Source organism: Denticeps clupeoides, chromosome 1, assembly GCF_900700375.1.
Source record: "Denticeps clupeoides chromosome 1, fDenClu1.1, whole genome shotgun sequence".
Taxonomy (NCBI): Eukaryota; Metazoa; Chordata; class Actinopteri; order Clupeiformes; family Denticipitidae; genus Denticeps; species Denticeps clupeoides.
In genome coordinates, this window is record NC_041707.1 from 20,603,155 (window position 1) to 20,625,353 (window position 22,199).

The 22,199-nt window shown below is 39.8% G+C and overlaps 1 protein-coding gene across 4 annotated transcripts in view; it reads right to left on the reverse strand.

Annotated features, from left to right (window-relative positions):
- dnah2 (dynein, axonemal, heavy chain 2) overlaps window positions 1-22,199 on the reverse strand; it is a 136,634-nt gene that overhangs the window by 17,703 nt on the left and 96,732 nt on the right. For 3 of the 4 annotated variants that reach the window (XM_028954457.1, XM_028954373.1, XM_028954539.1), the window contains 23 exons: window positions 21,620-21,780; window positions 21,250-21,389; window positions 17,232-17,364; window positions 16,898-17,037; window positions 15,830-16,040; window positions 15,102-15,218; window positions 13,702-13,843; window positions 12,982-13,151; window positions 12,563-12,679; window positions 12,283-12,447; window positions 11,214-11,339; window positions 10,787-10,935; window positions 10,523-10,589; window positions 9,377-9,527; window positions 8,725-8,873; window positions 8,282-8,415; window positions 7,974-8,118; window positions 7,536-7,735; window positions 5,331-5,457; window positions 2,545-2,731; window positions 1,805-1,953; window positions 1,338-1,521; window positions 1,064-1,254 (listed from right to left, as the gene is read on the reverse strand). In XM_028954457.1, coding sequence (XP_028810290.1) covers window positions 1,064-1,254; window positions 1,338-1,521; window positions 1,805-1,953; window positions 2,545-2,731; window positions 5,331-5,457; window positions 7,536-7,735; window positions 7,974-8,118; window positions 8,282-8,415; window positions 8,725-8,873; window positions 9,377-9,527; window positions 10,523-10,589; window positions 10,787-10,935; window positions 11,214-11,339; window positions 12,283-12,447; window positions 12,563-12,679; window positions 12,982-13,151; window positions 13,702-13,843; window positions 15,102-15,218; window positions 15,830-16,040; window positions 16,898-17,037; window positions 17,232-17,364; window positions 21,250-21,389; window positions 21,620-21,780 — 3,455 coding nt within the window. Of the gene's footprint in view, window positions 1-1,063; window positions 1,255-1,337; window positions 1,522-1,804; window positions 1,954-2,544; window positions 2,732-4,859; window positions 4,943-5,330; window positions 5,458-7,535; window positions 7,736-7,973; window positions 8,119-8,281; window positions 8,416-8,724; window positions 8,874-9,376; window positions 9,528-10,522; window positions 10,590-10,786; window positions 10,936-11,213; window positions 11,340-12,282; window positions 12,448-12,562; window positions 12,680-12,981; window positions 13,152-13,701; window positions 13,844-15,101; window positions 15,219-15,829; window positions 16,041-16,897; window positions 17,038-17,231; window positions 17,365-21,249; window positions 21,390-21,619; window positions 21,781-22,199 lie in introns of those variants that run through there. The other variant, XM_028954626.1, reaches the window with a different exon arrangement.

The following is a 22,199-nucleotide window of genomic DNA, read 5'->3' on the forward strand; positions in this document are numbered from 1 at the left end:
TTGTTAGTTCTCAAGTTCTCAAATGGATTAAGGTCCAGGGAGTGTCCTGGCCATGGACTCAAAATTTTAATGTTTTGTTCCACTCAAGCCACTTCGGCCTTATGGCACAGTGCTCCATCATGCTGGAAAAGGTATTGTTCTTCAAGTGAAGTGATTGTCACATGTGATACACAGCAGCACAGCACACACGGTGCACACAGTGAAATTTGTCCTCTGCATTTAACCCATCACCCTGAGTGAGCAGTGGGCAGCCATGACAGGCGCCCAGGGAGCAGTGTGTGGGGACGGTGCTTTGCTCAGTGACACCTCAGTGGCACCTTGACAGATCGGGATTCGAACCAGCAATCTTCTGATTACGGGGCCGCTTCCTTAACCGCTAGGCCACCACTGCCCCTGCCCCTCACCAAACTGTTCTTGCTGTCGGAGGATGTTTTGGTACCATTCTTTATTCATGACTGTGTTCCTAGGCAAAATAGTGAGTGATTCCGCTCCCTTGGATGAGCCCCACACACAAATGGTCTCAGGAAGCTTTACTGTTTGCATGAGATGGGACTGATTGTATTGCTCACCTTTTCTTCTCTGGACAATTTTTTCATATGCCCCAAACAAGGGGAAAGGGGCTTCATAAGAGAAAATGTGGCTTCTTTGCTGCCCTTCTTGACACCAGACCATCCACCAGACATTCTGGAGTATATGCAAACTGCCATAATAAAAACTGAAACCAGTATTTGGGTCATTCTCACAACTTTTGGCCATGACCGTATATGAATAATATAAGCAGAGGAAGCATTTATTTCTGTTCTATGGTGTTCAACAAGGACAAACAATCGCTTTTATGCAGACACATTTCATTGTGTGTATTGTATGCTGTGTATCACTTTCCCTTTCTTTTTCACTCTTAACTGTACCTGGACATTGAACGCATTATCCAACCGCTTGACTTTTTGGTATTGTTTTTTCAGTTGCTACTTGCAAGGCTACATTAATGCAACTTCCTTGAACTGGTAACTTGTGTGTGTGTGTGTGTACATTTGTGCAACTCTTTACTTATGTAAGGGCCCACCTTTGGTGGCTCAGTGGTCATCTTGATGCCAGCTTGGAGGATAGAGATAGGGAAATCAGGGTGTGGGGAGGAACTGAGCCACAGCCGGAAGTCTGGATGCGGCTGCTCCAGCTGCAGCTGCTCCACCAGCTTGTCCAGGTGTGGCATCCATGACAGGGACAAGTGACAGTTAGCCAAGAACACCCAGTGACCTGAGAGACAGGGAGAATAAAGAAAAAATGTGGCACAGAATATGTGAACTTGGAAAGAGAGGCACCGTGATCCAAAAGCTGACCATTTTTCATGCCATCCTTGATCATGTGGGTGGCTATTGGGGCTTGGCCCTGTCCCAGGGATAGGGCATGGAAACGGTGGCCCATGCCCGAGGCCTCTGCCAGCTGTACCAGAGCTCCTGTGGGGTCAATGCCTGGTGACAGCACAAAGATAAGGGGGGTCTTCGTCGTTGAATCTTCAACCACCTGATGGAAGACAGGAAGTGATGTCATGTATTTCATGTTGTTCCAGAAAATGTTTCAAAACGTGGTTAAATTCTGTGAGTGCTGTCCTTTCACTTTTTCCAAAAACAAATCACAACACCGTGCGATGGCACAGACCTATTTTGATTCCAGGTGTGAAGAAACCTGAGATCATTTGTGTTGTGTTAGCAACCTGGAGGAGGCCAATTGTGGTCACATTTTGTGACAAGCATGAAATAAAATGTGTATGTGGGGGGTATGTATTGCATTGCGGACAACTACTAACAGCTTTCATGTCCAGCACGGGTGGCTCAGTGTAGCGGGAACCCAGGTTGTTGATGATGAAAGAGGTGACGCAGAAAGAAATGCGGTCCTGCCTCAGAGAGCGAACTATCAACATCTTTTGTAGCTCATTACAGCCACTTTCCCATTCACCTGCGGAGAGAGGGGAGTGAATGAATGAAATACTGGAAGTGGGCCAGATAAACATGAATACAAACACACATAGATGGGGAGATGAGTAACTGAGGCACCGGTGAACAGGTGCACCCCCATTTAAAAAAAAAATATATCCCTCCCCCAATACTGCAGTACTTGATGCCATCTATTGTGAATTTTATTAGTTTTATTTTTTTATTAGAATTTTATTGTTTTATTTTATTAGTTCCCTAGACTGCTAATGTAATACTGCAGTTCTTTTTCAGATTTTTGACTAAATTCAGGTCAATATGATAATTAGTTCAACATTCACATAAAGATATATACAATTTATTTTTTTTTTTTCAGAAAAGTCAGCATTTAGCACCAAACTTCCCTAAATAACCATGCATTATAATAGTCTAAAATGGCTCAACGAACCAATGGAACACTGAAAAATTAATGCAGCACAATTTTGCCCCCGATCACATTAATATTGAGCTAAACTTTGTGTAATATAATTACTGTAATTAAATAAACTAAAATAAGTGGCAGTGTCAACCTAATCTCACATGAGGAAGCGGAGCATGGCATTTTTCTCCCACATACCTGGTAGTGGAGTGTGTTCGGGCTCGGCGCTTGTGTACCACTGATGCCAGTTACGGGGGTATTGCTCAAATGAGGCCATGAGACCATGAAAGTTGGTCAATTTGTCCAGCTCAGTAATGTTGTCCCAGTTGGTGTCGGATAACCAGCTGCTGCAGGGGTTGTCCATCTGGCTTTCCTTATCTAAAACCTGACAATGTATGGATGGACATATACATAAAGAAACAAAACGATACAGGTTATGAATGACAGGTGTAGAACAGATAAAACTAGTAGCCAACATTTTCACAGAATGACTGAAATAAATAGCTGTGTTCCCATTCCCAATGATGTTCCCATTCCTTACAGTACATTAAATAGATTGATCTGATTCTGTATAAATTCAGTGATATTTTTCTGAAGAAAAGCCAAGTCAAAGAAGTGCTAATAAATGATCTAAAGTCCCTGACAAAAGTCTTATCGTTTATCTATTTTGCAGAAACACCTGCTATTAACCTGACTTTTAATTAATCAATTGGTGTAAGAAATAGCTCATATGAAAAGTTAAAACCAAACCAAATTATGTTTAATGCATTGAAATGAAAATATTTATTGATTTATAAATATTTAATCAAGACAGAAAGATCTAATTTTGGCAAGACAAACATTTTGTCGCCTATTCAGAAATGAAACAAATGTACTGCAAATTCAAAAATATGTCAGCAAATGAAGTAGTGGTGCTGTGAGATCCAATGTAATATCTTGTATGACGTCCGTGGGCTTGAAGGACTGCGTCCATGCGGGTTGGAAAGCATTCATACAATGTATTGATGAAGTCATCAGGAATAGCAAAGAAAGCAGTCTTCAATGGTGTTCATGTCTGTTGACTGGGCTGGTCAATCCTGGAGCATCTTGATCTTCTTTGCCTTTGATGTGGAGATGGAAGTTTGTGATGGAGCACCATCCTGCTGCAGAATTTAGCCTCTTTTATGGTTGGGAATATAAAAGGTAGCTAGTATTTCTTGGTATTTCAGACTATTGATGTTGCCTTCCACCCTGCAGATCTCTCGCACACCCCCATACTGGATGTAACCCCAGACCATGATTTTTCCGCCACAATACGTCACTGTTTTCAGGGTGAATCTCGGATCCATGCAGGCTCCAGTTGGTCTCCTGCAATATTTGGGGTGACTGCGGTGTAATTCAAGAGAAGATTAATCTGAAAAATCCACCTTCTGCCATTTTTCCAGCGTCCATCCTTTTAGCAGGCTGTGGGCCTGTCACACGGTTTTTCAATTGTCTTTTGTTTAGTGATGGCTTCTGGGCACTGATTCAACCATGGAGGCCATTTCAAAACAGAATCTGACAAACTGTTCTGGTTGACACAGGGACTTCAGGTGACCAAGTCTCACGGAGCTCTGCTACAGTGGAAAATGGGCTTCCCTTGGATTTTCGAGCCAACAAACGGTCCTCTCGAGCAGTTGTCTTGCGGGGTCTGTCTGACCAGGGCTTGTCAAAAACGTCTTCAGTCTCTTCAAATTTGTTTTTTATCCTATGTATTTGACGCTGAGACACATTGAAAGGGTCTGCCACATCAGCAGTGGATTTGTTCTTCAGCCTCTTGATAATCAACACTTTAGTCTCAGGGTGGCTCTTGTCTGCATGTTTGCAGAGGTCTAGTTGCAGTTGATGTGAAGGTCTAGTGTACTGGGCTTCTTTTTATACCCACCTGAGACCTAATTGATCCATTATTAGTCACAGGTAAAGCTCATATGACAAGGCGACAACACTTGTGTCTTTGCAAAAATTTACTCAATGGGCTTTACCAAGCTTTGAAAAGCTGTTGGGAATAAAATGAGCCATTTCTTGTAAAAAAATATATATATACTTCAGCGGCACTTGAGGTCAATTTGTGACAAGACCTTTGTCAGGTACTGTAGTAGATTTGTTTCCGTATATAAAAGGTGTAAGATACATCAATTATGTGTGTGTTGTGCAGCAACAGGATGCTGCAGGGCATCAGAGTTCCTCAAAAATATTGGTAACAATACAAAGAGGTAAGTCAGAAAGGATAAGAAAGTGAAAATGATTAATTGCACACGTGAATTAATTGCACACCCCCAGAAGGGGCCAGTGAAAACTGTAAGATATTTGTATTGTAAGATAAATATTTGGCATACTATTCTTCAAGCCGGGGACAATGAAAACAAAAGAAAACATTTATAAATATGAGCGTAATTAATATATCCATTAAATTTTAAGTTAATTTAACTGATTAGCAGTCATTCTGTACAGAGATGCAGATAAACAATCAGTCCAAATGTATTAAATTCACTCACTCACTATCCATAGTCCTAATCAGGGTCATTCCTGCCAGAGCCTATCCCAGGACACTGGATATAGGGCAAGGACTCACCCAAGGCTGGCCAACCACAGAGCACACATACAAGTCACACACCACTCATTCACACACTCACACCTACGGACAATTTGGAGAACCGGAAACCTGCACCAACATGGGAAGTGCAGGCAAATTCACAGCGCATTTAAATTCACAATCTTTGAGGCCACATCGCTAACAACCATGCCAGAGGGTGGCCATCGGAAAGCATGTTAGTTTGCCATGTTATTAATTAAACTATATAGATAAATATACATCCGTCTGTAGCTTATCAGAATAAAAAAATGTTTTACTGCTTTTCTCTTCACTTGAAATTGTTGAGTAGGCCTGAGCTGAAAATGCATGTTCTGAAATCCTCTTGACCCAAAGATCTGAAGAAAGCTAGGTTTAAGGGACCCCCAGTACTCACCAGCCCTCCTTTGAGGAAAAAGCTGTACTCATCAAAGTTGATCTTTCCATCCATTTCCAGGATCTTAACACACATGCGGAAGCTGAAGAGAAGCTTGTGACGCTCAAAGAGCCCACGACAAGCATATCTGTTGAAAATAAATACACACCTTGAACCTTATAACAAAATCAGATGGAAACTGTACAGCATGATGAACACCTTCAAAATGAATATGAAATATATTTTGAACTTTTTTTTTTTTGGCTAATTACATAAATGATCAACCTCATTGTGTGCGTTTCATTTAAAAGACCTGTAATGGAAATAGTTTGCTTAATTAGCTCAAGTTTCTCAGAAATACAGTTTTGTGCAACTACTTTTCATCTTCCTGACAGTAACTCTGAAATTGTGAAGGAAAGAAAGGCATCTATGAATGTACAATCCAAAATAAAAACACAAATCATTTAAAAAGTAAAATAACTGTTAAGCTCTTGTAATCTGCAGATGAGCAATTGGCATGGCCTGACCTTGTGGGTTGCTCCGGCTCTGTGTTACGGTCCAGAGTTTTGGTGTGGACTGTGTTCCCAATGCCCTGATTGTGTGCGTCTGATATTAAGTATTGCAATGTAGACTTATTGCATTTTGTCCTTGTTGGGTCATTGTGGTTTTTAGGGCTGCAACAACGCCTTCAATTAAATCGCTAAAAATCGATTACTAAAAGCGTCTGCGACAAATTTCATTATCGATTCGTGGAGTCCTGTGATGCGGACACATTTGATTATTAAAAAAAGCTTTAGTTGAGAGCGGAGGGGAGCTCAGCGAACAAAAAAAAAAAAAATGAGCGGAGGTAGAGGAAACACACAAGGTCATATGGGCCATAATTCGGCTGCATTTTAACACGTGGTTTTTACACTAAACACGTGTTTTTTATGAAAAAAGCGCCACATTGAACGTTGTTTTGATCTAAAAGCAAAAGTCTAAAGATGGAAAAAATGAAGTGAAAGTGATTAACATGTGACACACCACAGCACACAGTGAAATGTGGACCTGAGGAAGCAGTGGGAAGCCATGACAGGTGGACGGTGCTTTGCTCAATGGCACCTTGGCGGTTCTGATTACAGGTCTGTTTCCTTACCTGCTAGGTCACCACTGCCCCTAAATTATTCTCCTTACATATAATGTCATTATTTAATGAAATTAAGGAAATTCTGCAATGAACACTTATAAATCATCAACTGATCAATGTTGATGCAGTTTAGATTTAAAAAAAATATATATTTTCACTGGTTTGTACTGGTGCCAAGAAATTACATTTACACAGAAATTAATTTGAGGAGAGAAGTGTAGAAAGTAATTTTAGGAGGTTTGTTGTGATTTTACACATTTTGAAGGAGATGCAGGCATGAACTGAAAGGATGCATCAGGGCTTCAATATTTATGAGAACTGCCAACCAACATTCTGAAATCATTCAGGGAACAGATCTCAGTACCTTTATTAATTTAAAATATAATGCAGCACAACATGATTTAGACTTCGCCTTTTTAAGCAGTTTTAATGTTGAACAGCTTGAACACCAAATATTAGCAACAGCAGCCAAACAAATGCTTTGTATTCTGCTGGAACGCTGCTGCTGAATGATTAGGAGACTCGCCATCTGCACACATACCCTGAGCACACTCATTTTGTTTGTCACCGCTTTATAAAGTTATGTGACTGCAGGCGAGCATACATCAATAAATGTGCCAAAAATGTCTCAGTTTGAGAGCTAGGCTGATAACAATGATTAAGCTTTGAAAAGTAAAAACCAACATTAAAACTCTCTCTGAGTTAAAGCCACATGCCAAGACACAGACCACTTTTTATATGAAGTCTCATGACAGTGGGAGGTGGGTGGTTACTGCTGTTTAAGCACACTGCTGTCAGGTTAAGGTGTAGATATTATTAATGTTACTAAAGAAAACACAGAGGGATCGTCATGACACCCCATGTCAGCATCATCTGGGAATAGGACGTTTGTATTCAGTGGATTTTCAGCTACGTTGAATTCCATGCAACGTCTATCCGAAAATGATTTCTACTGAATGCACTGTAATGTAATATTAAGACAAGTGAGCCACCTTAAATTATACAGCATTCTAACATTCTTGTTGGCTAAATTTGCTGAGTGCTTTGTTATATGCAAATAGTTGCAGGGAATACCAAATAAAATCCTTTGTGCCATTTACCTGTACACAGAATAGGTGTGGTAGTTATTGAGTTTGGTGATGCGCTCCTCAAGTTTGTGGCTCCTCTGGCTCTTCTCAATGCTGACCTTAAACAGGTCAGTGTACGCATCCAGAGAAAACTGGTACATTGAGTCAATGTGGCCCATGTCATTCAGCACAAAAAACAGGATGGAGGCACGCTGAGCACAAGGCCGGTATGCCTGGAAATCAGCGGCATACATTAGAACTTACACTTCTATAAAGAAAAATTATAGAGCTTAAAAATGTTGAGCTTCATTATATTGGGTAAAAGATCAGTATACAGTGAACATATATTAGGTGTGATTGTTTTGCTCCTTATGTGTGCATGTATGTATTTTTTGCCCTTTAAATTTGGCTCTGGACAATCCTGTCTAACTCAGTAATGCTGTCCTCCTCCTCTGTCTCTCCCCCTCTCACCTCTCTGGCATTATCAATTTTGATTTCTGTCTGCTCGCTGCTCTCCAGTTGCTTTGTCACCTCTGTGGCAGTGACTTTGGAGGTCTGTAGTGTGTTCACTAACTGAACATCATCCAGGAGTGAGTCAGAGGCGTCATTAAGCAACCTGTACAAATATAAACACACAGACACACACACCCACACACACACCTTTTCTGTCAGTAGATATAGGACATAGGCAGCTGTGCTGGTAGGTTTTAAGCAGGTTCATTTTAACTTTCACAACAGCTGTACAGCAGCAGCCTACAGGACAGTAGCGGTAATGCTACCTGAGAATTTCATCCTCCAACTCCTGCAGATTTCTCTTTCCTGTGGCAATGCTGGTCACCAGTGAATCTTTCTGCTCCTCTAACTCTGGACGTTCCTTCCTCACCACAATTCCCAGCAGCTGAGCCTCTAGACCCTGAAAATTCATTAATAAAACATGCAAAGTTCAGGTTCAAATTCACATTAGGTCACAGTGAAAAAGACAGATAAAAAAGCATTGTTTCAATCATATAAAGGCAACAATTTATTCTGTCTGTTGTCATTTTGCCCAGTGCGATATCTAATATGATTTTTATTTGGGTGAAACACTGAATCAAAATGTTCTGGTGTAAACAAATGTGCAAACCGAGTTCCACTAGGTCTATATTATTAATAAGACTTTTTTCCCCTCTAAAGTCTAAAGATATTTCATAAGTATAAACAAAAGAATAGTGAAGATACACACTTGCTCCTTGACTGCGAAGTTGACAATCATGGTCTTGGTGGAGATCTCAGGGGTGTAATGGGGATTGGAGAGCTTTGTGGTGATGTAAAAGCGAAACTCTGGATTGTATTCAACCTCCTTATCGCCCAGCTTTAGCATGAGATGCTTACCTAGTGTCCACACACACAGGAAACAGTTTTAATGTTTAAACCATTGGGGCACACGTTACACTGTTAAAAAAAAAAAAATAATAAAATCACATATCAATCCTACATATCACTCAGGTTGATCTTATTTTTTCACAATAACATCAAACTACAGAAAACTCAATTGAAATCAATTAGAATGAAACTTCCAATGATGACATTGTTTTTGAAAACTATCCTACTACATTTTGAAGTTGGTTTGAAAAATAAAACCAACAAGGCTAAACTTCTTATTCATGGATTCCAAAAACATTGAATCAATGGTCATTTAGCAGAATAAGTAAATAACCAGTTATATCTGCAGTCTGGTAAACCTGCCTATTAACCAGTTTACCTCCAAGATGACATTTGACCCTAATTTTTCCCTACACATAACACACACACACTCAATCCATCTTCCACATGCAACTTCATGTGGATTCAGTGGGATAGCACACTACAACAAAACCAGTGTTGGTGTAACTGACCAACTCGTGTGACAGACTTGTTCAAGATTGGGTCCAGTGAGGGGTCCAATTCCTCCTGAACATTCTGAAGAAGAACTGGAGAACCGAACTGCACAGCGTTCTCCAAAATGTGGAGGTAGTCAGGCATCTGCAGGTCTATCACCTTCAACCCCTAATACAAGAGAGGGAGAACACTGCTGAAATAAATAATAAAACAATAAGGAAAAAAATTAAAACATCATACTTATACTACAGACCAGGAACCGTGAGGAAGCAGAAAGTGCACTAAAGGACAAAGCACAAAAGTGGAGGTATTGTATGATTGAAAGAAAAATAGAAAGGTAGGCTATTAAGTCTCAGAGGAGAGTGTGGAAGGGGATGCATTGGGAGAAAGTATGGGGCGCCGTCACCTGCAGCCATTTCAGTGATTGTCCCTAAATGTCAAGCACTTAGTTGAGCGAGAGGCATCGAAGCCTGCAGTAGCCCGTTAGACCTGCAGAGCCCATAGAGGGGTCAGAGAGTGGGAGAAAGAGACGAGGGAGAGTCCTGCTGAGAAAGACGCTGGGCAAATTAGTCTCTGATTGTGAGCCCATGCCTGTGTGTATATGTACGAGTGTGTGTGTGTGTGTGTGTGTGTGTGTGTGCGTGTGTGTGTGTGTTCTGACTCACACTACGTAAATACAGGGGGCCACTCAGCCCTCTTCACAAAGGCAGAACTTTTTTCATGCTCTGTATTAGAGCAAAGTGAACAAAATGACACACAGAAAGAAAAAAAATCTAAGTACTGAGGATTAATAATAGAGCCATCAATCAAACTGTAACAGCAGAACAGGGAAGAATGGAGAAAGAAATGAAGAGTACAGAATAGACAGTCAGACGGAAAAAAATAAGTGACAGGATCATCTTCTTCCCCCCTAGACACAGGCGATTCCTCTGCGATAAAGCCTCCTTTCTTATAGTGTTACAGGTAGCTCAAAACTAACAACCTTTGGGAAATGCAGCTGCAATGGCAAATCTCGACGGTGAGCACATCTCATTCTTTTCAGGAAAGATAATAAGGATGTTCTTTTTTCCCCCTCCTCGTTATTGTTGGCATTTTTCATAAGCACGAAAGAATGGCTGGCAATGGGGCTGGGGACGATGTTAAAGAGAAAAAGAAATGTTTACTTTTTTTGTTTCCATGTTTTTAATCCACTTCAGTGCTTGTCCTTGAGGATCCACCATAAGAGGCCATCTTGAGAGAGTGAAAATGAGAGAAACACCAGCAATTACTGTGACAACGTGACATGCTGTTTATACTCTTCACAATTCTTAATCCAGCCGTAATCTCTCTCGAGCTGAATGTGCTCTGTACGTTTATAAAGAACATTATGTAAATCTCCCTTCAGCCTGCTGGGAGCCTGGGTATGGTGTAGAAAGAGGATGACAGACCGATTGCCACGGGTGACGATGACGCCATTCTCGGTGGAAAAAGTGTCGGACGGGAGGCCTTGGAGGTTCCAGTCACGCACCACAGTGGGTTTGGACAGGAATATGGCGAAGCTAAACCCAGGAGAGCAAGGAATCTCCAGCTCACTTATCTGAGAGAGACAAAGAGAGAGAGAGAGAGAGAGAGAGTGTATGTGAAACATTAGAAACTGATGTAATAAAGAGGTCACTTGATTTCATTTGACATTTGCAAAGGTGCTCTTTGCCCTAACCTCTTCTTTCACTAAACATAGTTGCTATAAAATACAATGTTTCAGAAAAATTATGGCCTGCAGACGTGTTATGCAAACAAATACCATGAACAACAATCCCTGGGGCATGCCATGTTTACATTTTTTGCCTTTTACATTGGCGAGAGAACAGATCTAACCTGCTTCATCCACACCATTGTGATCAGCTCATCCCTGAAATGGGATGGTAAAGGCCCCATGTAAGACAAGAAGGCAGCTGCCAGAAGACAATCACCGGTCAGATGACCCAGGTTCTTCTCCAGACCCTGAAACACACACACACACGCACACACAGTACGTTACTGTCTCTCCATCAACAAGGCTGAAAATTGCCCATCTTATGGTCTGTGATCACACACAAAGATGGTAATTGCAAGATAAAAACAACATCTTAAAATGCTTTAGTAGCTAAGCAACAGCTCTGGCTTTTATGTTCAATCAGGCGCTGCACTTCATCGACATGTTCTGCTTGTCGATTGTTACATCAAGCAGGGAAGCAGCAGAAGTTGATGAGGGAGATGAAATCTGCTGCTGGAGAAGAGAACATGCTTCTGTTCCTTATAATAACCTTAAAGAGCATTCACATTTTAAAGTTTGATGGAGCTGCCTCAGCAATCCTCATAGGATTCCTAATAATAAGCATTTTCTTTTTAAATTACAGAGGAAACTGTAGAAAGCTGCCTCTGATTTGATGTATAATTTCAGATAACACTGCTCTAATAGCTAGCCGCAGAACTCTTACTTACCATCACCCTTAAATCTGATGATACACATTTTACATTCAAATGTTTAGCTTTCTTCATGTCATTTTAATAACATGAATTTTGGGAATCCTTGCCATGCCAACTATTATGTTTGATCCTGGAGATAACATGCAAATCATTACCAGGCTAAATCTAAAATCCCAAGGTTACAGAGTGTAGTCACGATGGTTGGAATCTGATGGTTGACTTTGTCAAAGGCTCCTGAAAGGTCCAAGAGATTCATAACTGAAGACAAATTTTCAGATTCACATGCATGTTCCTAGTTCCTCTGAGACAGCTAGTAGTGAAGTTTCAGTGAAATGTGCTGCTTTGAATCTACATTAGTTCTAGATTTATATAGACATAGTCCAATAAAATTAGCAGGTTTGTGTTAAATTATTTTATCATGGATTAATATCATTGTTTTTATACATGAATGTTGTCTATGTGAAATGTAGGACAGCACCTCTACAGTCTCTTCCCAGCGGACTCTCTCCCCAGCCAGTCCTGACACCAGCTTGCTGGCCCGCTCCAGTTTCATTTCCATCTCCTCAGACTTCTGCCGCAGTTCAGTCTTCTGGTCAAACTTCTCGGCATACTGCAACTCCAGCTGCTTCAGCATCTCCCCTACCTTAGCAGTGAAACAAACAATACAGCCAGACTCAAGTTCTTGGCACAGAAGTTGACATTTGAATGTATTCAATTTTGCAGCATGCAGTGACACATGTTCACAAGCACACAAGCACCTCTTTGAATTTGGCTTGGGCTTCTGCCAAGTCTGCCTGTTTCTGTGCTAGCTGGGTCATGGCTCCATTCAGTCTGGCTCTCTTGGGCTCAACGTCTCTGTAGATTCTCCCATATACCTGTAAAAACAGATACGCATGCAGACACTTACACATACAGAATGCATGTGAATATGTGAATAGCAATTCAGATTTTTTTTTGTGCAGAGTAAACTATTCTCTACACTGTTTCCTGACATAGTTAATTAACATAGTTAAAACACAATCATAGGATGACTTGACATTCCAATAAAATCAGGGATATTATGTTAGTTCCAATAAGGAAAGTTTCAAACGTTTAACTCAAAAGCTTAAAGATAAAAAGAGTCCAGGTCTTCAAATGTGTATGTGTGTGTTTATGTGTGTGTATGTTCATTCCAGACCTCCATGGCCCGGACCCACATGCAGAGGGACTTGGCGGCGAGGGAGACACGTCCGATGATGTCTGGCTGGAAGTCAGGTTGAGTGCAGTATTGGGTGATCTTTCTCAGCACACGGTCTGAGATGTTGTCTTTGTCAAAGTGGACCAGCTGCTTAATGAAGTTGGCTTCTCCTGTAAGAGCAAATGGGCATGACGCCACAAGCTTTTCTTTGTCTTATTTTTTCAGAATGTCATTTTTAAATTAATCTCTCAATTGCTTGTATCCAGCTGCTTTTAAACCACTTTCTTCTGTCTGTAATGGTGGTGAATCTGCTGTGAGACATATTTAATCCTGTTTCCCCTACATTTTCTTCCCCTTTCATTATACCCCCTCCAAACACACTTTTCATTCTGTAAACCGCTACCTCTATATTCCATCTCATTTCTGATTTATTTAAATTCGCACATTTCTAACGTTTAATGCATTCTAAATCACTATCACTATTTAGCATGTATGTTAAAAAAAAAATATATAAATTAGTAATCATTATAATCCTATAAATTAAGTTAAAATAAAAGACAAAGTATTCTACAGAATGCAAAATTTAACTTGATGTTTGTCATGTTGTAATGACCATTTAAATGCCATAAAATGCAATTAAATCAATGTTACTTAAAATACCCAGCAATTTTGTCTCCTTTCTTTTCCCCCCTGTTTTTCTCACGCCCTTCCCTGGCTCACCCAGCTGTCGCTTGGCTTCAGCCCAGGTGGGCTCACTGCCCCTCAGGATCATCACAGCCTGCATCACTGTCTCCACCAGCACGGGGGGCCGTCCATATGACTTGATCTCTGTCATGTCCTTTTTATTCAGAGACTCAAGGGCCTAAATAAATACAGAAACAGAATGATGTAACCTGATTCTTAAGGCTCATCTTATCTTCGTGGCAATTTCCCATGCTGTTGCTAATATTGCTAATGTCTTGGTCCCATGCCATAACATTGGTCATTTAGGGAATACAGAGGTGGATGATTGATCATATCTTTGTTCTCCTGTCTACTTACTTCATCTCCCACTTTTTTTGCCAACCTCTTGGCCATTTATATGGATACACCTTAATAAAATGGGAATGGTTGGTGACATTGAACACATTTTACAAGTGGTCAGAAACTTGTAAATAACTCATGAAAGAATAAAGTTATGTTACAACCACCATTGTTTTTCTTGTGAAATTAACAATAAATTTGATTGAAAAAACAAAAGGTGGATCCAAGATGACCGACTTCAAAATGGCCACTATGGTCACCATCCATCTTGAAAAGTTTGCCCCCTCACATATACTAATGTGCCACGAACAGGACGTTAATATCACCAACCATTCCCATTTCATTAAGGTGTATCCATATAAATGGACCACCCTGTACACTCCTGTAGTTCTTCATTCCACCACCGGGATTCCTTCTTCTCTTTCCTGTCCAAACATCACACCAAGCACCTTTCTAGTGGTCTTACTCACTACAGTACAGTAGTTGCTCCTGCCACCCAGTGTCTGTCTTAACTCCTCCCCGAACTCCTTCCCTGACATGACTCTCCCCATTTACCCAGGCTTACTGGTTAATGTGTCTGGAAGCTAGCCAAGGTAGCTTGTTAATTTACAATGTACTGTCAATTTATTTAAAAAGGGGGTGGCTACCCTGTGAATCGTTTAAAATGTTCTTCCATTTGGACCACGTATTTGTGAGTGCAGTTTGCCAGAAAGAACCCTTTACCCTTTTTTACCTCAGTATTTCATACCCAAATGCAGCAGTGCTCATGTCGTTGCCTCATACATTATCTTCACCTTAATCAGGACATGTGCTCCTTACCCCACTTGCATCAGTAATCATATTTCTATGAAAGTGTGGTAGAAACTCCTGCAACATCATTTGTATGCAGGCAATTTTAGCTGTGTTGACACACTTAAAATAGTTTCTCTCCCTGAAGGAATATATTTTTTGGGTGAAAGAAACATCTCACCTTAACAAGAGATAGGGAGTGAAGAGGACGAAAGTGTAAATACAGGGTGAGAGCAAGGTGAAAGAAGATAGGTGACAGACTAGCATAGATTAGAGGAGTAGCAGTAAATCAGTCTGCAAGTTCTCACCTTCTTGGCTTCCTCCAGAGCAGGCAGGGCCTCATCCAGGTCTCTCTGAGCGTTCTCTGCCATTGACTTACATGAAATTTCCTCTGCTGATATCTTCTCACGCTGAGCACTCACAGTCTACAGACACATTTAGGATTCAAATCATTTTCAGACATATGCTCCAAATTGCATACAGAAGCAGAACGCTAAACCATACAATCTAGAAGTATACCGATTACACTTGAAATGTGGGTTCTTGTTTGTGTATATTAAAAATGTATGCAAAATATGTTGGAGCAATGTACCATCCCCACATACTACTCCCCTGGCACCTTTCATGGCTGCCCACTGCTCACTAAGGGGGATTGGTTAAATGCAGAGGACACATTTTGTTGTTTTGTTGTGTGCACAGTGTGATGTGCTGTCTCTTCATGTTCCTGTTCATGTTCCTCATTCAACAATGCAACTTCTAATGTTTAAAAGTTGGAGTGTAGAGTTGGAATAGATGGCATTAAAAGCATAGATTATTAAAAGCATAAAGTAAAATAAAAAATGCAAGATGATATTGATGGCAAAAGCACAGTGCTTAATGGCTACATGACCCCTGGAATGAGGGATTTGTTTCCTGATGCAATGATTTAACACCAAAATGAACACTTGACTCCTTACTTTTGCTGTTCTTGGTGGCATGCTAACATGCAGTATAAAATACAAACATAAACACTTGAATATACACTATGATGCCTGACCTTCTGTTGACTGTCGACCTGTTGCTTCTGCTGGGCGATGTTGATCAAGAATTCATCACACTGCTTCTGGAACCCAGCCACCTTCTGCTTAGACTCCTCCAGCTCCAGCGACATGGCCTCCACTTTACTCCGCGTGTCATCAATCTTAAACAGGCCGTTCCGCAGTTTAGTCACCTGCTTCTCCAGCTCAGTGCGCTTCTCTGCCATCAGCCTGAAGCAAAAGAAATGGAGACAGAAGGAAAAAGATTGAAAGATAGAGAACGGGAGTCAGCTTGTGTGAATAACTTCCCAGACAGCTCTTAATTAAGTCATTCAGGCAGTAAATTAAAAAAAGATGTGTTTTTTTAAACTGTACTAGTTTCAATAGATATACTTTCAACGAACCCCACATCTATAATACAACACATCCGTGGCTCCAGAACTCATCCTGATGTTCTTTCTTAACTTTTCTATGACAAACTCATAACTGTCACATAATAAAGATATATGAAACTTTATCCCAGTAGCATTTGTGTTAATGTAGGTGAGTAGAATGTAGAAAGAAAAAAATCAGAAAAACATTTTGGTTCTCAATGGTACTAATATGGGGATATGACATAAAACTGATCTCACATTATGTTTAGACAAAAAAGGGGTCTAAAAAAGTACTGTAGATGATCTGAACAGAAAAATATTGTATTTATATTTCAAGTAAATAAATGTTCACATAATTGTTTTAGTAACTGTATTATACTTATATTATGCAGTTTTTAGTACAATGATTCTGATTCTAGATGCATTTATGCAAAATAAATTTCAGAAAAGCATTGTAAATCAAACAAAAAAATTAAGAAAAAAAAAATCCTTCCCTAAGGCATCTGCAGATACGTGATTACTATGGAAAGCTGAATATTGAGGTATTTCAAACCCTGCTTCAGAGTGCCCACTGAACTAATCTTATCAAATGCATGATGTGCTGAAAGGATATCAACACTTCTCAAATCTGGAGAAATCATTTACAAGATACACTGGTATTTTAATCAGGTTAATGCAGGTAAATGACAACGATAAATACCAGATTTGAGTTACCTCTTGTATCCAGACACCAGCTCCAGGTAGTTGATCGGGGTGACATAGTTATGTCTGTTAAGCTCCACCTTCATCCTGTGGGAGAACTGGGCAACCGACTGGTGCATAGTCACAAACATGCTTGCCACCTTGCTCAGAATCTACCGAGAAAGCAAAACAGAACATTGTTTACCAATTCCAATGTGGGGAACTACGAGTCTTTCATGCCATACCCAATAAAATTGAATAGGAATCAGCATGAAGGATCTGATGAGCAAACTCAACTGTGCCAGGGGCTCACCATTGCATCTATGTGTCTATGAGCAGAATATGTGTATGCCTTTGTGTAATTTACCCCTTCTTCATTCCCCAGGACAACACCGTCAAGGTATCTCTCTGCCACTTCTAAAAGGGCATCCTGTGGCCATTGTGAGAACCAGTCGATATTAGTGCAGTTCACAAGAGCAGGGTACTGACGTATTCGATTCCTGTGAAAGAAACAGGGAAACACACACAGACAAAGTTGTAGAACGAAGAATAAAAAACCCACATAACCTAGAAAACTTTCAACAATGATGCAAATGTTAATAATAAAACCATGTGTGATAAACTGGTCTTCTTTACACTCAGAGGGTCTGTGCCAGCAGCAGGTGCTGTGATGCCATTAGATTGTTTTTCTATGTGCTGTGTAGTTAGGGCACGCATATGGGTTTTTGAGGCCATGTGTCTGGAGGGCATCTAAGGTGGATTGGTTCTGTGGTGTCCTGACCACACACTGTTCGTTCACTCACCTGGACTGCCGTATGCCCACCTGACCCATTGTTAAGGCCATGCAATAGAAGCATGTTGTGAATTGGCCTGAATTTCAGTGCCAGTTAAGGTGGTGGACCTTAACGTTTGACTGCCGCCACTCAGGCCCAGCAATAATCAGCAGGGTGAATCAGAGCGAGCTACGTATGCCGTTCTTAATTAGATGCATTCCTTGTCCTTTCCCCTCCACATCCTCCAGAGTGGATGGCTCACAGTAACACCTGACATCCAACACCCCGGGATTCAGATCAAGAAATGCAAATTAAAAACTTACTGGAGGACAAAAGGTGTGTGTACATGCAACTACTTCTTGGCCCATATTTCATAAACACTGAAAATGAGAGAAAAAGAGGGAAAGGAAGAGGGGAAGGAGTCATTCTTTTATTACACAGTCTGCTAAATGTGTGACTGATATTGATAAGCTAATTTCTTCTGACAACTGCATTATACCAAATAAAAATGTTACATTAATTGGCTCATGCCTATAAAACTGTGCTCAACTAAAATAGAAGAAGAGGGGAGAGAGAAATACAGAGAAAGAATACTGATTGCTCATCATTGAATATATGCATGTCATGTATGACAATACAGGAATAGAAATGAGAGGTGGCGGATGTTCCTGGTGGAGTGCCTGTCACACTATTTGCCTCAATTTGTGATGTCCATCACCACCAAGCACTAAATAAATAAATCACTGATGTATAGCAGAATATTTTCAGAAGACATGGCCCTGAATTTTGATGAAGCTGGACCAAACTGCAGTGTGAATATAAATGATCCTAATATGTACAAATTGTCCCCTGCATGACATACCTCAGTTAAAAACTGTCAAAGCATAATATTAAGTCACTGCTAGTTTGAAACAATCTAGGTCAAATGCTCAAAATTTAGGATAGATTTCTGATTTTTTTTTTTTATTTGTTTTACTCTTGCACAAATGTTTTCCTTTTTACTTTCACTTAACTCATTTGCACACCTTCACCCTACCTGTTACACATATTTTATGTTAAAAACATAAAAGTGTAATATTTGGTTATGTTTGCAATATTTGCATATTGGTTCACTGTAAACTTGCAATATTTGCAATACTGTGGTCTATAGCAGTCGCTGAAGCCTTTCATTGCATATCATACAGTGTATGACTGTGTATGTGACAAATAAAATTGAATTTGAAATATATTTTTGGTAAAGCTCAATTTTAAGAGTAAAGCTTGAAGCCATTTGTTGACCTATAAATGTATTTTCCTTCTTAACCTTTGACACATATAGATATTGTCTGGCTGGCTTATGGTAAGCATTTTGCCTGAATTGCATTGTTATAGGGTGACCATTATGGGTCCAAATCCTAGTGGTGTCTTGATCTTGCCTGGCATCTCTAGGAGCAAGTGACTAAGGAATGGCTGAGTGGAAAAATATCCCAATTTGAGTAAATGTATTGACACAGGTGCCAGAGTGACTCCAGATGTGAGTGCTGTAATACTAATGGGAAATCACAAGGAAGCAACCAAGTTTCACTAGACTTTGCTTTAAAGTACAGCTTTACAGGTAAAAGATGTCAGTGACAGGTTTTAGATAAATTGGAGAGGATAAGTTGGTTGTGCATCATGCAAATACTGTGAATGATTACACTACACAGATATAGTGGTTGAACATTCATTCACCACACCTGTCATAAACCAGACTTAATCACAGCAGCAACATATCTCATTCTCTGAGACTGATGCATGACATTGTGCATCTTTGACCATTTTTATGGATACTTTATTGGATAATCGGATTATCAGCACCACCTTTTCATAATCACCTGCATGTATATAACCAATAGAGATGACCAACATGGCCTGGGTATAGTGTTGAAACCCACATTTTGAGAGTTATTTCAAAGCAGTTCAGCCCTCAAGCCCATTTATGTTTGAGTACTGTTTAGTTTGTTAAATACAGTCATGTATTGTGCACATGTGCCTCACACACTCATTCCAACATGACACTTTGACACGGACACTAGCCAATATCAATGAATGGCCAGCTGGTTAAATAGAGATTTAGCCACAAAACTACCCAGAAACAAGTCCGCAAATTTCGGCTTTGGCCCAAGACCAAATCTGTGCAGCCAATGATGAAAGCACAAACGGGTGGTTGCCAAGTCAGTTTATTACGGTCCAAAAAATATCTTTGACAGGTGGTTTGGCTTTGCCTGCACTTTGGTCATTCCTCCTCCTTCAATTAAACCAGTCAGGTAGGAAATTGCAGTTTTCAAAAAGTCCTTGTAGCATATTAACAGAAGCATTTCACATTCTGCTCAATTTGCAGAGCCAGTGCTGCTTGACTATTTCTTTTCCTTTCTACCCCAAGCACAGTGTATATTAATTTCTTACTGTGTCATAAATCAGGATACCTTTCCACATGAGGGTATCTGTACTCGTTTGAATCTGTAGTTGTATGATCTGCTGTCCAAAATATAGCCGCACAAAAGGCAGAGCGTATCAAGAGCTCAATCATATTTCATAAAAGACATTTAAATTTTAGCTTTCTATCTAAGGACACGAAAAAAGATTTAGAGTGTAAAAAGAGCAGATCGGTATGAGGGGCCATTTTGGAAATAATTCAGACACATCTAAAACACATACACATTCACACATGAAACTGTCACACATGAATCTATACTCATATAACAAAGGGTGACGAGTGAAATATCTGAAATATAAATTTTTTCCCTATACGTGTCCACAAAGATTGTCACCACAGAAAAGCCTAGCATTAAAAAAATTCTATGAAAATTCTAATAGTAGTAATATTAGACCAAGGCTAAATCTCCATGATCCATGTGTTGCTGTTCAGGACACTAATGAGACAGTGGTAAAGAAAAATCAGATCAGCTTAAAACAACCAGGAAAACCTTGAACACACTCTCTGGAAAAATGACATAAAACCATTCCTTTAGACTGCATTGCTACTTAGTAGCATTATAATCATTACTCTACACTGTTTTTCAAAAGCATGTCTTCAAAGCATTCTCAACATCATGCTTGAGCATCAGATCAATGTTTTCTTTGTGTTTTGTGTAGACCTAATCTTTCATCTTAAAAACTGGTGCCAGCATGCAAACCTCCTGCTGTGTGCACTTTGTATGATTGATCAATGAATTGTGTTTCATTAGGCTGAATAATTTTCAATTTAACACGACTATCACCAGCAGATAAGAGTAGACCCTGTTATACAGAATCAAATTATTTAAATGATAAAAGAAACCCAAAAAAAAAAGGCTGGCGGACTGTTTGAAGGCAGCTAGCAGGCATTACAAGGTTTAGTGAACAATGAGTGTCATGATTCCCACTCAATCTGTCTATAAGCACTGGTTTATGTTTCAAGTTAGGGTGAATTTGAAAGATTATGATTATTAAGTAAATAAGTAATTTTTCTTGCAATTACTAGGAATGAATTGAGAGGCAGATTTTGATATTCAACTAAGATTACCGATGACTGTCAAAAGTGATAGAAAAACAAGTGGTTGTAGGTGACTGAATGTACATGCTGAGTTGAGATGCAGGCGAAAGTCTGCCTACCTGAAGTGGTCTCCAACAGGACTCATGCACAGCACTATGTGTAGGTTGTTTCTCACTCGCTCTATAAGGTAGTTAAACATGGAGTTGGGTGTTTCTGCAATATTGTCCTTCCTAGCTGAGTCAGATAGAGCACTCTGGACCTGAGGATATGGGAGAAAACATTTACATTAATATTTTGTTAATTATGTTTTTGGTAAGAAGGGTATGCTTGAAATTAGTGTCTCACGCACATATACACACATATCTACAATATTATATTTAAATGAAATATAAATATAATATTGTGTGCATTCCCTCAATTATCATTAGAAAGATACATAACATTACACTGCTACATAAATAAGCACAAAAAAGATGGACAATTACAGACCTCCTCAAACTCTTCAGGTTTGTAGAGGTTTGGCACTTCTCCTGAACTAAGGATGTTGTTGATATCCTCTAGGAAGGACTCATCCATAATCTGAGCATCACTGAACAGGAAAACCGTAGGCTTGTTGTCCACCCCAGTCACACGATAAAGTTTCTTAAGGTCTGCATATAAATGGTTGAAATGAACACAAACCAAAACGTTTTACAACACAACACACAAAAGCCAATTAAATTGAAATGCAAGAGACATTAATATATATGTCAAAAGGAAGGTTTTGTAGTAATTTATGTTGTCTCAGCAAGCACATGTATCAGGGAATGAAAAATAAATGCAAGCTATCAATAAAAGGCTTGAATGAAGCTGGACAAGAGGACATGGAAAGTTACACATAACTACACAAATAAACTTTTTTTTTTGCTTGCATACTATTCTTGTTATGTTGAAGATGCACTGTGTATACCTGATGAGACATATTTGCCTTCGTAAGAAATATAGTCAATTGGCCACCAATTAGGTTTCAACTGTTTTCTGCTGTAACAGCTTCTCAAATTGTTCTCAAATTATCTTTCAACATTAGCTT